The 14599-nt window shown below is 32.8% G+C and overlaps 1 protein-coding gene across 3 annotated transcripts in view; it reads left to right on the forward strand.

Annotated features, from left to right (window-relative positions):
• LOC128672569 (neuropeptide F) overlaps nt 1–14076 on the forward strand; it is a 30876-nt gene extending 16800 nt beyond the window's left edge. For 2 of the 3 annotated variants that reach the window (XM_053749808.2, XM_053749809.2), the window contains exons 3-6: nt 6445–6564; nt 7262–7372; nt 10375–10423; nt 13453–14076. In XM_053749808.2, the coding sequence (XP_053605783.1) occupies nt 6445–6564; nt 7262–7372; nt 10375–10423; nt 13453–13497 (325 nt within the window). In that variant the 3' untranslated portion in view covers nt 13498–14076. The remainder of the gene's footprint in view (nt 1–6444; nt 6565–7261; nt 7373–10374; nt 10424–13452) is intronic. The other variant, XM_064436162.1, reaches the window with a different exon arrangement.
• The last annotated feature ends 523 nt before the right edge of the window (nt 14077–14599 follow it).

Raw genomic sequence — 14599 nt, forward strand, 5'->3', positions numbered from 1 at the left:
TCACGGCAAAACCACTGGAATGATTCTAATGAAATTTGTTATGCATGTAGTTAAGATAGTTCAGATAGGCTTTTTCAAAAAACAAACCCCCAAATGACTATAATGGGGGGTGAAAGTTTGTATGAAAATCATGTCCGAACCGCTTTTAATGTGCGCCCCACTGGTTGGTGATCCCTAAGCGATGGTGTTCCAGGCCGTCCGCCTGAGATCGATTGTGGGACCATTCGTCGGTTAGTATCCTACTCATGCTATCGGAATTTGTATACCAATTTGACTTATTTAAATAGTAGTTTTCATTGACCACCATTCTCTATCGGGCGAAGAAAACATCGTGAGGAAACCTGCATGCTGGAAAGTTTAAGTTCACTAATTATACAATTACTTGCTACTAGATATTTAGTAGGTAGCTGTAAATGTAACGTCAGATACCTTTAGGCAACTTGAGTAAAATCTAACACCAGTGTTAGCAAAAACACTCGAAAGGAAGACTGATAGGTAACCCCTATCTACTAGACATAGCTGATCAAAGCTATGATATTACTGTGTTGCGATGTTTGCAGAAAATTACTTTCCAATCTAATGCAAGTACTCTTAGAAACAAAGGTTTTTCTTGTATTAGTACAGCGTAAACTCGACAAATAATGTCACAAAGACTTCAGAATGAAATCTAAAGTTGGAATTACTACGACGAGCTCTGGGTAAACGAAAATATTAAGTAAATATTTATGGCAGCTTTTTAAAGTCTTGGAATTTCTTTTTTTAATTTTGATTGGTAAAAATCTTACTCTCTCTAGTAAGCCGGGTCCCGCGTAAAAATAATCCTTATTTAACGTTATAGATTCTGTTACGATTTTTCGTGACACTGTTGTTGCATTCACTGAACGATATGGAGCGCACTTAATTTAACTTTAAATATTCGGGCAATATTAACAAAATCTATGGCAAAATAATGAATCTAGATCATTATTGTTTTTAGCTTTATCTTCATGATTCAAATAAGTGCTAATTAAAACAGATGTTTCAACAAAGCAATGTCTATACAGAATCTTATCTCGGAACGTTATCGCAAAGGTGAACTAATGGACAATGCCTTACTTTTGTAAAGACGTGCAGTTAACATAAATAAATCGTAATTAGTCTATTACTGGCTAATTAAAACTTTTATTAGGTATGAATGGAAATTATAAGCAAATCAAATTAATACAAAATGCTACCCTAAAACGAGGGTTAAAAGGGGTCCTTAGGTGATTGGAACTTCGACATAACGCTCAAACACCTACTGTATCTGGATGGGGTTATTAGGACCCCAATGGTATAGAGTTCTGGGGGCTTACCATCATTTCTTAACGCGATCTACTTTGCGACTTAAACTGATCTGCATCGCAAATTCGTACTATCGAACTCGATGGTACGAAAAATTAACTAATTTTTACTATGAATCCGATTGAGTTATATAGTATAGCGAATTGAGTAGCATTGGAATCGTTCCGTAAATGTTGATAGTAGGCCTGCCGATCCATTTTTTAGTCGATTAGGACCACTCACTATGGGGAAAAATGATTTACCGATGGAATATATGTTTTTGAAGTGTAGAGAAGGACATATAGGGTATTTTTCATATTGGGGTTTTCTTCCCGTAAAATAACTGTTCCAGTGGAAGATTTACGCGGGCGAAGCCGCGTGTAACTGCTATTAGCCTATACAATGTTCAAGTGATATCCAACTTCAAAGATCCCACACAAGGGCCCCTAGATATTTTGCGGTGAAACTTTAGTTAATATCTCAAGTATTGGGGATTACTCGATATTTCGATTAGGTAAGTATTTGATAGAATTTGGTGAATCGCTATGCCGGCTGAATTACGGGTAGGGCCCTTGAATCCTACTGATATTATAAATACGAAAGTTTGTAAGGATATATGTGTCTATGTATATTTGTTACCTATTATTTCGAGCAAAATCTATTGGATCGATTGTCTTAGTTATACCTATTTCATAACTTCGTACATTATGAACGTTAAACGATATTCCAACTTAAAGTGCATTTAAAAATACAAAGGGTTTCTTTGTGCAAAGCTATGGCGTGAATAATAATGACCATATTTTTAACTTTGTATTAAAGTCGGAAATAAAATTCATGTTGATAATAAAGTATAGCAGCGGAATAAGGGAGTTTATGAAGCGTTAGACTTTGATCTTAAAAAAGTATTATATTGTTGTCAATATATATATATTGTTGTTAATATGTGATTGTTCACATGCATGCATGCATAGGCAGAATCATAAATATTTTTTAATTTTAAGTCATTCTCTACACTAATATATTTTTCGGGTGCGTTGCACCAGTCAACTTTCGTTGACTTAACGAACACGCCGCTGATGTTTAGACAAAAATTTTATCTAAAGTTTGTAATCAGTAGTATACTTTACTATACTTACGTACTTTGAGTTTTTCTGCGCAGGTTAAAGTTAATGTACAACCGACTCTAATAAGACAAATTGTTACTCCAGTGTAGATTTTAGGTTTTCTTGACATCCTATTTACTTGAGACAATTTATCAATGACATCCAAAGCCCACGCGGAGGTCCAAGAAACGGACTAAAAAAAACATTTTTAAAAGCTGAATCTCTTTGGAATATATTTTTATTGAATTAATATTTTAAGCCTTAGAGACAATTTGTGTTCAAACAATACGTAGACGGGGACGAATATATTTTTAATTTTAAAACTATCTATTGCGCGCTTTGGCTTCGCCCGCGTTTATTATGTGTGCCCGCTCATAACTTTTTTTTGTCAATATCTCGGGTTCTAAGCAAAGTATTGCGATGAAACCTAACACAGATTTTAAGTTAAACTATCTGCTATACAAATTACATCCAGTGGGTTTTGCATGATGCGCAAACAAACATACAGACAGACGAAAATTCTAAAATAATGTTTTGGGCTTCTATTAGTCCCATAAAGGCCCGCCATGTTTATTTGTTTTTAATTTTTTTAATGAACAGACATAACCCACTTACAGTTTTCTTATATGTATAAATTACTCAATGTATCGCGTCCGTAGGAAAATAATTTGTTTACGTTTCATTTTGTTCAGAAATACTCTTTCACGTGAAAGTGTTTGTCTGTACTAGGTACCTATCTCTATGTAAATTTGAAATAACCGAACATAATAGTGAATATTTTAATTTTCCACACCTAGTTTTATTGAAATTTTGGTATGTAGATATAGAAAAGTATTGCCATTTTAGCGAAATTATTTGAGTATTTTCACAGTTTTTTTTTATTTATTGACACAGCCGCTGCAAGAATAATCTATAAAAGATGTCCAGGCCAATGAAAATGATGATGATTTATTTGTGGACAATATCTACATGCTACCTTTTTTTGTCTATTTATTATTAGAGTTTCTTCTATATCAGACATTCGGTGATAATCTGGTGTAAAAATAATAATATCGTTGTAAACATTTTGTTAAACAAACGAACGTGAAGTACTTATTTTTCTTTGATGTATAGGCAAACACATTTTTCGTAGAGTTTAACAGATTTTTAATATTAAAAAAAAAATACAAATCATGGCATAGAATTCCATTAAATTTGAAATATATATAGTTAACGAGTCGAGGTCAAACATGTTGTCACGGACGAAGCTGTGGGTAACAGCTAGTAATTTATAAAGGAAATATCCCCGTGACTTTTGAACTTCCAACATCCATATGTTGGAACCATGATTCCGATTCCACAAGTCCGATTAAATATTCGATTCGATTAAAGTATAATACAATCCTGAGTTCCGATAATCGAATTAGACATGTGGGTGTTAACTCGATAACAAGGTAAGTTATCTAAAGCCAGCACTCGTGTTGATATTAACGCATCCCTGCTTTGATTAATGATGATATTCAAGTGGTGATATGTACCTTGCGTAGCGACACCTTTTCAGTCTAGCGGAACTTCACTAAAACTGATTGGTCGTTTATCGACCAATTCGAATCAAACTTCTTCGAAAAACAAAATTTGTCGCAAACAAACAGACGCAGCAGATGCGTCTGTTTGTTTGCGATAAACTCAAAAACTACTGCACCGATTTTCATGCGGTTTTCACCAATGGATAGAGTGATTCCTGAGGAAGGTTTAGGGGTATAATTTATTATGTTTTTATCCGAGTGAAGCCGGGGCGGGCCGCTAGTTTATAATAAAGAAAAAAGTGTGACGTGTGGTGTCACGCTAGAATATTAGGTACAACTTATTATCCTACCGTTGTAGCCATACGAAAAATTAAGGGACATATAGCTTAGGCAGCTGATAGACAATAACATTCTCAAGGAGTTGACCTCAGGCAAACGGCTGCTTATAAAATCACAGCCTAATCTACAAAATGTACAACTTATTTTAGGTTATTCCTGGTTTCGCGGCGTAACAGCCCCGAATGCTGCCGTGAATATGCGGAGATGAGAGAATAAGACAATCGGTCAAGTGCGAGTCGCGGACCGCCGCTGAGTATCCTTACTGAGTCTATTTTAAGCTCATACAAATTTTAAAAGTTCTTTGTGAAAGAAAATTTTGTTGTCACACGTGATTTCGCTTGACTGTTCACATTCCGCACTTTGATCATGGGATACATCAAAAGATGTTTTTTGAGGAAATTCAAATTCACACCTGTTGTTTGTCATGTTGATTTTTGTCACTTTTCACATGAGAAATATACTTCAAAGTGCTATCCTAGGTATTTAGTGACCCGTGAATGACAGAGAAAGAAGATATAACACGCTTTTCTTTTATTATGACTAATGTAACATTTGATGTTGATTAGAATAAATGCAAGACAAACCAGCGGAATATAGAAGTGTTGTAAAAGTGGAGTGAAACTTTGGAATTGTTTTATCCGATTTATCTTAATTCAAATGATAAATAAAATACTTCGTTTTGTACAAAAAATAAGTTAGTTATTAAAGTGAATTTGCATCGGATTCAGCCATCTAGGAAAACCTAGTAATATCGAGAAAAACAATGAACAGCACATTTACTCAGAACTGTTTATCTAAAGTCAAACCGAGCAACTGCATAATCTAACAAAAATATTTTAGAATATTTTGCTGTTATATCTTGAGTTATTTCTGAAGTTTATCTCGTAAAAATCCCACAAATTATTATAAAGGTGAAAGTTGTGAGTATGAATGAGGTATGTTTGTTACTTCTTCACGCTCAAATGGCTGGGCCAATTTTTATGAAATTTTGTATTGAGGTAGGGTAACTTGAATTAACGTATATAACTTGTTATCTCGAAACTACGCGATTCCCGTAGGATTTGCTCAAAAAGGCTAATATTCAATGAAGTAGATTAGATTAGTGGTGCTACCGTGCATAAAAATGTAAGTCGGGTAACACCGCGGGTTGCAGCTTGTATTAAATAATAATATGAAACGGACAATACTAAACCACGCTAACTTAAAATGAGTATGTGCCTATACACAATATGAATCCAAAGCCACAGACAAATAATCCTATAAGAATATTGTTTTATACAAATTTTCATAGACGCGACTAAAATTGGATGTTAGGCTTACAAAAATGACAAGGGGATCGAAATAAAAACAAAATTATTTATTTGATAAAATTATTTATGATATTTTAGTTCGTAGTAATGTTTGTTACGTACATTACCTACTGTCTAGCTATATATTTTTTTGTTTTACGATGTTTTTCTTGTTGTTTTGTAGACTGTCAGAAATTAAATTGGTAATGTCGAAACATTTACCGATTTGTTTTATTCTGAGTTAAAAATCACGTCGCAACGATCATAATTTTGTAATATTTTTATTTGTTGTAAGATACTTTGATATGCTTCCGTTAATAATGACGAAATAAAAGATACTTCTGTTTATATAGTTCATTTACGCAATGACATGAAAACAATGAGATTGATTCACACCGTTCAATAATTTGATCACTTATTTTTAGACGGCTAAACAATTTTACAACTTCCCCCAATGGAAATTTCACAGATCTTGAATATTGTCAATAAGTGATTAATTGACAAATGAAAGGAAATGCCTTCATCTCGACTGAGTGCAAATGGCAGAAGTAGGTAGGTTACCTATAATTATTAGAAAACTTTTGTGTGAAAAGTAACGTTGACGTAATTTTACAGAAAAAGAAAATAATAAAAGTAGGTACTCATTTGCTAGTTGTCATTTATTAAAATACGGACCGACTCACTGCAAAATATACAATACATCCAAAATTGTGTATTCATCTAATATCAGAATTAGTTTCATGCATTGAAAATACCATTGAAATTCCAAACTAATTTATTTTATATCTCATTTTGGGAGCATGCATTAATTCGTCTAGTATTTGTTTCCGCAAAGACGTATCTTGGTCGCCGTAGTGTTGAGAGTGCACCTTGCAACTTGTGATATCGATATCGATATATTGGCAGGATTGACCGCCGCGACGTAGCGGACGCTGGCAGCATGGATCCACACTCTTTAGACCGCGCGGTGCGGCTAGTACAACTATGGAAGCTAGACAACATGTACTCCTACAAAACCCGACCAAGGTACCGACTATCGATGTTTCCCATCGATGTCCCGTAATCGATGTTCTGCATGCTCTGTCTTCCCGTTGAAAAGAGTTTCAACAAAAGCGCTGTGATTTAGTAGTATTTTTAATTACAATTGACAAATCAACATAGATTTACAAAACACTCATTTTAGTAACAAATCATATAATCATGACTAATAATTATATAAACAATAAACCATTCTTTTGAACTAAACAAAACATGCTTTGTCTTCTTACAAAACTATCGTAGATACCGCATGCTTTACCACAAAAAATTATATAAACAAACACACACATAAATTTAGATACACAAACACGTATAAAATCATGAATCGCTTTTATTGTGTGTATTAAATTAACATTTTAAAAGGAACATTATCAAAATAAACATTTATTTATTAGAAAATCAATGGAAACCAAGGCTTGTCTGATTATATCGATGTTTACTTACCATCAACCCACATCACTAAATGTTAGTCGCTTGCATGGAACTAGGACATTAACTTCTTTTTAGTCTCGACAATTTTACTTTAGATGCTAAAAAGGACCTATAGCAATTTAACTTTAGTGGGACTAGCATTCGTTATCAATGTGCATTCAATCGAAAATCTGTGTGATATTTTATGGTCTAATTAAAAATATTCATCTTGGTAATTTTAGTGTTGCAATGTTTAATATAGATAAATTGGCAGAATTGTTCGCCGTGAAGCGGAAACGTGGGACCAAGAATCTTTAGAATACATGCGGACGATGGTGAAACTTCAGATGTTACACGACTTGTACTTCGATAGAACTCGACCAAGGTATTTCGATATCGACGCTCTATCGATGTGGCCCAATAACATGTTCCAGCTTTAACATACATATTAAGATCATACTAACCGAATGATCGATGCAAACTTGTAACAAATATATTTTTTTAATATGTATCCAGCATGTTCTTCGATTATACAGCTTCCAGCTTGTTATATTCCATTATTAGAAAATATTAGAAATGGCGTAACCAAAACTCTCAATTAATATCTATAAAATAAGTGAAATTGATTAATATATAATGATAATAATATTAATAAATTAAATAGAAATTGTTTTATATAAAATTCCATGTATGTAAATTGTATCAACTTTTATATATAGTATAATGTTAATAAAATTTGCAATACTCGCTGAGTTGCTGTGATAAGGACAAAAATTATACATAACACCTGTATTGTATTTATGACTCATAGTTGGCAAATAAATGTTTGAATCTTTGAAACTCAATATACCTAGTAATTTAACACTGTTACGTACAGATTTTGCCCTAAATATGGTCCATTTTATTGTCATAGAGACTTTATATGTATTATACTTAAATTTCATGTATATTTTTAATAATCAGTGCCTGATGCTAATTGTATTAAAATTGCTTTCCATCTACTAAACAATTTCTTAAAATATCACATGGCACATATTACCCTGATAAATCTATACTAGTATTATAATAAGGTAAGCGTTTGTGAGTTTGTATGTTTGAGGCGGGTAATCTCCGAAACTAGGTACCGAACCGATTTCAAAACTTTTTTTTCACCATTGGAAAGGTCCAAGATTGCTATAGGCTATATTTTATGTCAAAATTTCCACGGGAGCGAAGCCCCGGGCAACAACTAGAGTACTTAATATTTTCATTCATGAAAATCTTGATTATATTGACTATTTATTTTTTAGATTTAAAACAAAGAAATTTCTCCGTATAAAATTCTGCATATTTCCAGCCAGATTGAAATTTTCAAATTTATTTTCTTTTTTTGTTTCCGGCCAGTGTCAAGCTCAAGTGCCCCGGTTCACAAAGAGATTGGACAAACAAATGTTAATTAAAATTAAAGTGTCCTTAGCGTCTCTAACTTTTCTGACAACTTTATTCAGATGCCAAATAGACAATCATTTTGTGTGCAACAATTATCGCGCTTGTAAAAAAAGAAAATGTAAGGTAGATATATGTACTATTAATATTTATGAATTCGAAAAAGTAAAGAGTTATATATTATCTCAACTATGAAAATACAAAAACTAACACTACTCACATTAAATTACCTAAAATGTAATATTCAATATATTAAGACATTTTTTCGAAAACCAAATGGCTCTTAAACTTAAAGGTAATTAAAAAATAAATTACTAAAAGGGACTTTAAAGAAAGATGGCAATCGACTTTGAATGACGAAAAATATCCTGAATGCTGTATCATTTTACTGCGAAATTATGAAACCCGCAGAAAAAGCAATAAGGATTACTTTACTGCAATTTGTTAATTAATGTACGAAGCAGCGTATAGTTTATAATTAAAACCTTGGTCCGATATTTTTGTGTGGTCGTAGGTATATAATATAATATTTCCGTGAATTTCTGGAAATTTAAAATGTTAAAAGGATACGAAAATTCAAATCAATAGTGGCAGTATTTTAGATTAGATTTCATCCTAAAAAATAAATAAAAAAAATGTTATGACGGATAAAAAAACGACATTTGCGGCAGGGTTTCATAAATTACTATTTAATTTGCTATATAAATCATCAATATATATAAAACTCTTCCGTTACTGAGTGACTGACTGACAGACAACGTACAGCCGAAAATACTGAGTGTAGGAAGCTGAAATTTGGCATTTAGGTTCATTGGGGAGTAAAGGTGAGCTCTAAGAGAGGATTTTTGGAAATTCTAGCCCAGAGGGGGTGAAAAGGGTAAAAACCTTTAATATAAAAGTTCTACACCGTTGGAGTTAGTGACTTGAAAATTTGGATTTTGGTTGTTTATAACAAATTAATTATTAGGTACGTGTTTCAGATTTTTCTGAAAATTAACCCTCAACACCTTCAAAATGGGTGAAAAAGCTTAAAATTGGTAAACATACTCTTCATAATTTTTCTTAAAAAATGACCCAGATTTTACAACGAAATTCACGCGGGCTAAGCCGCGGGCAAAAGCTAGTTAATAATAAGTTGGTATCCATGGCTACGTTTTCCGAGGTTAACATTATAGGCGTTAACAGTACCTAATAAAAAATTAAAATCACATCGAACGTTTTAAACAACTTAATAATGATTCTAAAAAAGAAATTTTCAAAGCAACGACGAGGCTAATTTGATAACTAAATTGCTGACGTGTTTTATATTTTTAATGAACTTTGATCACAACGTAATAATGTAAAATTCTTAATTTATTTTTCTTACCTACCTACGAGTATACCGATATGCATTTTTTTGTAATTTAGTAATTTTAACTATTGACAACGAAACTACTAGGTACGCGTTCGACATTATCAGGTTGTCAACTTTGTGGCCTAGGTTTTTATGTCAAAGTATCTTGTAATTACGCTGTCTCTCACCATTTGCATCGGAACACAGAAATGTAAGCACGGCTGTCCAGCAGAAATAGATAGAGGGATGTAGACGACTTTTGAACCCGATCTACTTCTGATTTTTGTAGTTAAGTATGTGAAAAGATGTGATCTTGGGATTCATAAAATATATCTTGGTTTCGTCGTCTCCGTGTGATGTCAAAAAATCATAGACCGTTTATTCCTTTGACAATTAAAAAGGCGGCATTTTGTTGACATTGACAGCTGTCATCATTATCTGTCATCAGACATGTCAAATAAATATAATTACCCATAAGGTGTTAACATTTTAGAAGGGAACTTGCCTAAAATTCCCCGTTTCTCTGGTAATCACCCACTCATCAAAGACTTGTTCACCTTGTATTTAATACTAAAGTTTGGTAATAACAAAGTATATAAATCATTTAAGATAATGTTTTTTGTTGACAGGTTTGGAAAGCGCTCGGATACTTACTCAAACTGGGCTAAGGATGTCGAAGTAAGTTAATATTTTGATCGATGCTACTTAACAAATTACACATTGACAGGCTTGTCTGACAGCCCTATCTCATTTAAAGGCTCATGTATTTTCTAGGGGTTATATTTTGTTACCGTCGAGGTTCATTTACTTTACGTTAGCAGTACCATTGGTGTAGGACCTCTCTATAATCTCGGGTGGATGTCGCACCACGTAACTAAGGGATTGCTGCTGATAGACAACAATAACACTTCCAAAGATGATCACCGTCAGAAAGATGTCCGGTCGGAAAACCACAGCCGAATCTTTAAAAAATATAGGCTTTTTTTAAAACGGATCTTGGGCTTTGTCACAGCCGCGTATGACACAGAAAGAGAGAGAGAGAGAGATTTACCTACACACAGAGTCGATACCGTCGGAAGCACAGTGGATCAGACCGGAATTTAAAAAACATAATAACTGACAATTGATCGGTTTTTAAGTATTAATTAAGTAATTTCCATGATGTGCATTGAGAACGAAACTGGATCGCGTATCTGTTAAAATTCGCGATTCAAAAAGTTACTATTTCTGATTGATAAGCCACGTAAGAAGTCCCACAGACGTGGCGTTACTGTCGTAATTTACCTATATAATTAAAATGAAATTACATTATTATATATATAGTAAATAAATCTTAACGTAATTAGAAACAACCAAATTAGACAAGTACCTACACGTCAGTAACGGAACGTTTGTGAAGATTTAATTATCATATCAGAAAACTAAAAGCTCTAAAGTTTACGATACGCCAAACCAAAAGGGATCAAAGGACACACGAAAAGACTTGTTAATCCCATATTCTGATTTTGTGGCTTGTACAAATTGAATTCGCAAAGTACCTTTATTTTTGTGTGAATTTTTACACAACCTAACCTTGCTTGATAAAATACAAAGTACATACGTTGTAAGTGGATTAGAAATGAAAGTAAACTAAAACTAAAAGCAAAATATGTCTAGTGATTTCTCAATGTCATAAAGAGTATGACTAGAAAATAAAATGGTAAAGAAAATGGCGCTTTTCTTCGGTCGCCTTCTTGTTTACCAAAGACATGTATCGGAATCATTGATACTTCGTACAACGGAGTACCTACTAATTCCGTGATCGGAATTCATATTGCGCTAATTTAATCTACTTAGGACTTGCGACCTTCACGATTTTTCTGCCAGTTTCGCTACTAGCCTTCCGACACTTCGATTAGTAGTGTAGAGAAAGTAAGAAAAGAAAGGCTATCCTCAGCACTGAATAGAAAAGGGCACAGATTAAATAAATACTTGACACCTCAAAGTACCTTAATTTGTTAAATAAATAATTGCTATTTATTATACTACGATTTTAATAGTACCGAAACGACGTCATATTAGATATTTATTACATACATAAACAAACAACAAATTTATCATGCCTAGAGACTGGATGGATAGGAATGTATTTACAGACAAGAAACTTAATAATAAACACATTATTTGACTTCTACGTATTTTATTAATTATTCATTTTTGTTCATAGATATTAAGAATATGATAAAAATATATTAAATTACAAGTGTTGGCTTATTTCATTACTTCTTTATCACTTAGGTACAACATGCTTTAACAAAACATTTTTTTTTATCATGTAATCAATCACACATTGTGTGTCAATCATGGAATCAGTAGGTAGGTACTCCATAAGTACTTATTAAATCCATGGTGTCAATACAATACGTAAGCCAATAGTCTGACAACATGGATGCCAAATATCGTGTCGAGTGGTGGAGAAAAAAGTAGGAAAGCGGACTCCGATTCTCTATGGATGAGGAAGATACCGAGAAAACGCTCTGTTGAAAGAGAGAAAAATATTTAGGCAAAATGTTTGCTATTATAAAACAAATAATGAGGTCCATTCCCGCGTTATTTGTTGACCACAAGAGCACTTCACATGATCAGTATTGACCAGAGGACATGAGCATTGCAAAACGCGCGAGCACTTCACATGAGCTGTATTGAGCAGAGGACATGAGAGCAAAAGGCGCTTGTTTTTTCAGTTTTTCCTAAAAATATCCCTATGAATATTTGGTTGCGAAAAACTTTATGCACACAAACTGCAACTAGCCACTTGCATTTTGTGGAGATGTTAAGGTTAGACAGTGCCTATATGGATTACATTTCAAAATGCACGTATACCACAAAAGCTATAGAGAAATGCTCAATAACGGACCTTTATAGCAAGCATTATATACCGGGATAACTGGTTAGTTGAACCTAGGATTTGCCGTTTATTGGTTCAGATATCGTACTTCAGAATCAGGATTTCAATAATACGTTTATTGTATATTTTTCTAACCTTATAATATGATGATGATTGTATAAAGATCTGTAATATACCTTCTATATTTATTTCATAAGCTGGAGATTTTGTGTGGATGTTTATGTGATTGATATGGAAATACTGGTCTGATGTGGAAAATTAAACTCTGTGTTTTTATGAAAAAGTACCTGATCGTATGTTATCGAGAATTCCGAAATTCTCACGGAAGCAGTATTAGCTGAGCAGCGGTAGCAGCTGAAGGGTTTTTGTAGATGTAGAATGAATTTGTTGCGAGTTCTTTCCTTCAAAATTTCTCGAAAGATTATTTCAAATCCTTTAATGAATTAACATTCAAGCGGTATGAAAAAACGCAGTCATAAAATTCCGATTTACCATAAACAATTTTGGTTGTAATATCGTAAATCATTATAATCAAGTTTAAATGTGATTACTTTCTTGACCTTAATTAAAAACAAAACCTTTTTTTTATTATACGAGTATATATCTCTCTTTCACTCTAACCTGAGTTTTCGTTTCTTCCTTAGCAGTTAAATATTTTGTGAAATGTTAAATCTAAATCCTTTTACATTATGATGATTCATTGATCCATTAAAAATGACAAAATTTATTATCATATTAGTTCTATTTGCTATGTGTATACCTATATCTTTTTAATGTATTATATGTATGTAAAATTACATATTTTTTTCTCATTTTACAGAAACCAGATTTACCCGCATGGCTGTCGTATGCCCGAAGGAGATGAGATGTGCAACAATTCGATCCTAATTAATAAACACCATAAATATCATTCGTTCGTGAGTCGTTCGTGATTACTAAATCGTAATCGTCGTCCCGGTTAACCGTTACAATATAACTTTCAATAGCTGAATGTATAACCTTAAATGTTAGCATCTCATCTGTTTTACTATTATATGTAAAATGTAAGTCAGCTCTTACGTCCGTTGTGAGATTTTGGTTATCAGTATTATGTTTGTTATTGTGTTCCTACATTTATTTATTTTTAATTAATTTTCTTTATACAATAGTTTAATGTTAAGGTTTCAAAAAGAAGATAAATTCGAAATCTTTGCGGTTTTATTTCTGATTGTGATGCAAAAGTCTTTAAAAGTTTGGGAGATTGACCTTTCATGAATTTTTTGCGTCGACGTTTTAAATATCATTTGAATATAATTGTTTCAGTAATGTTTCCCGCGTATCTATAATTGTTTAGATAATGTCTCTAACTTTGTACTTAATTAATAACATCTGAACCGTTGTAGATATGTTCAATCGACAATTCATTGTACTTAATGTTATAAATAAAAGCAATTGAGAAAACGTATGATTTAATGGTACGTGTTATTGTTTCTTTTATCCTTTCTTTATTAGTATGGTGTTTGAATATTTTCTTCAGCACAGTTTTGGTGGAGCACAGTCTATGGTAATGTATTGTTTCGGATTGTAAAGGGTGATTAAGTGATTTTGAAAATACCAAGCCTAGAGTAGTATATACGCATATACTACTACGCGTACGTATACGTATGCGTAGAAGTACTGACGTTTGAGTTTGAAATTTAAAAAAAAAGTGGATGTCTCTTAGCTCATTCTTATTCTCTTATTAGTGGATTTAACTTTCTCTAAATGCAATCTATCGATTTGTTTTAAAAAGAAAATATAAAAAATTTAATTACTATAATTTTTCATAGTTAATAGGTACATTTGATAGTTAATAGATGTTAGGAGGAATAATATAGAAAACTTATGGTTTGTAGCTTCCATTGCTTGTTTTACCCATTGAATAGTAAGAAGATTACTGGAGCAGATGAAGTGCAAACCCGCATTAGCAATTTCAAATTATTTACATA

This window comes from Plodia interpunctella, chromosome 9, assembly GCF_027563975.2.
Source record: "Plodia interpunctella isolate USDA-ARS_2022_Savannah chromosome 9, ilPloInte3.2, whole genome shotgun sequence".
Taxonomy (NCBI): domain Eukaryota; kingdom Metazoa; phylum Arthropoda; class Insecta; order Lepidoptera; family Pyralidae; genus Plodia; species Plodia interpunctella.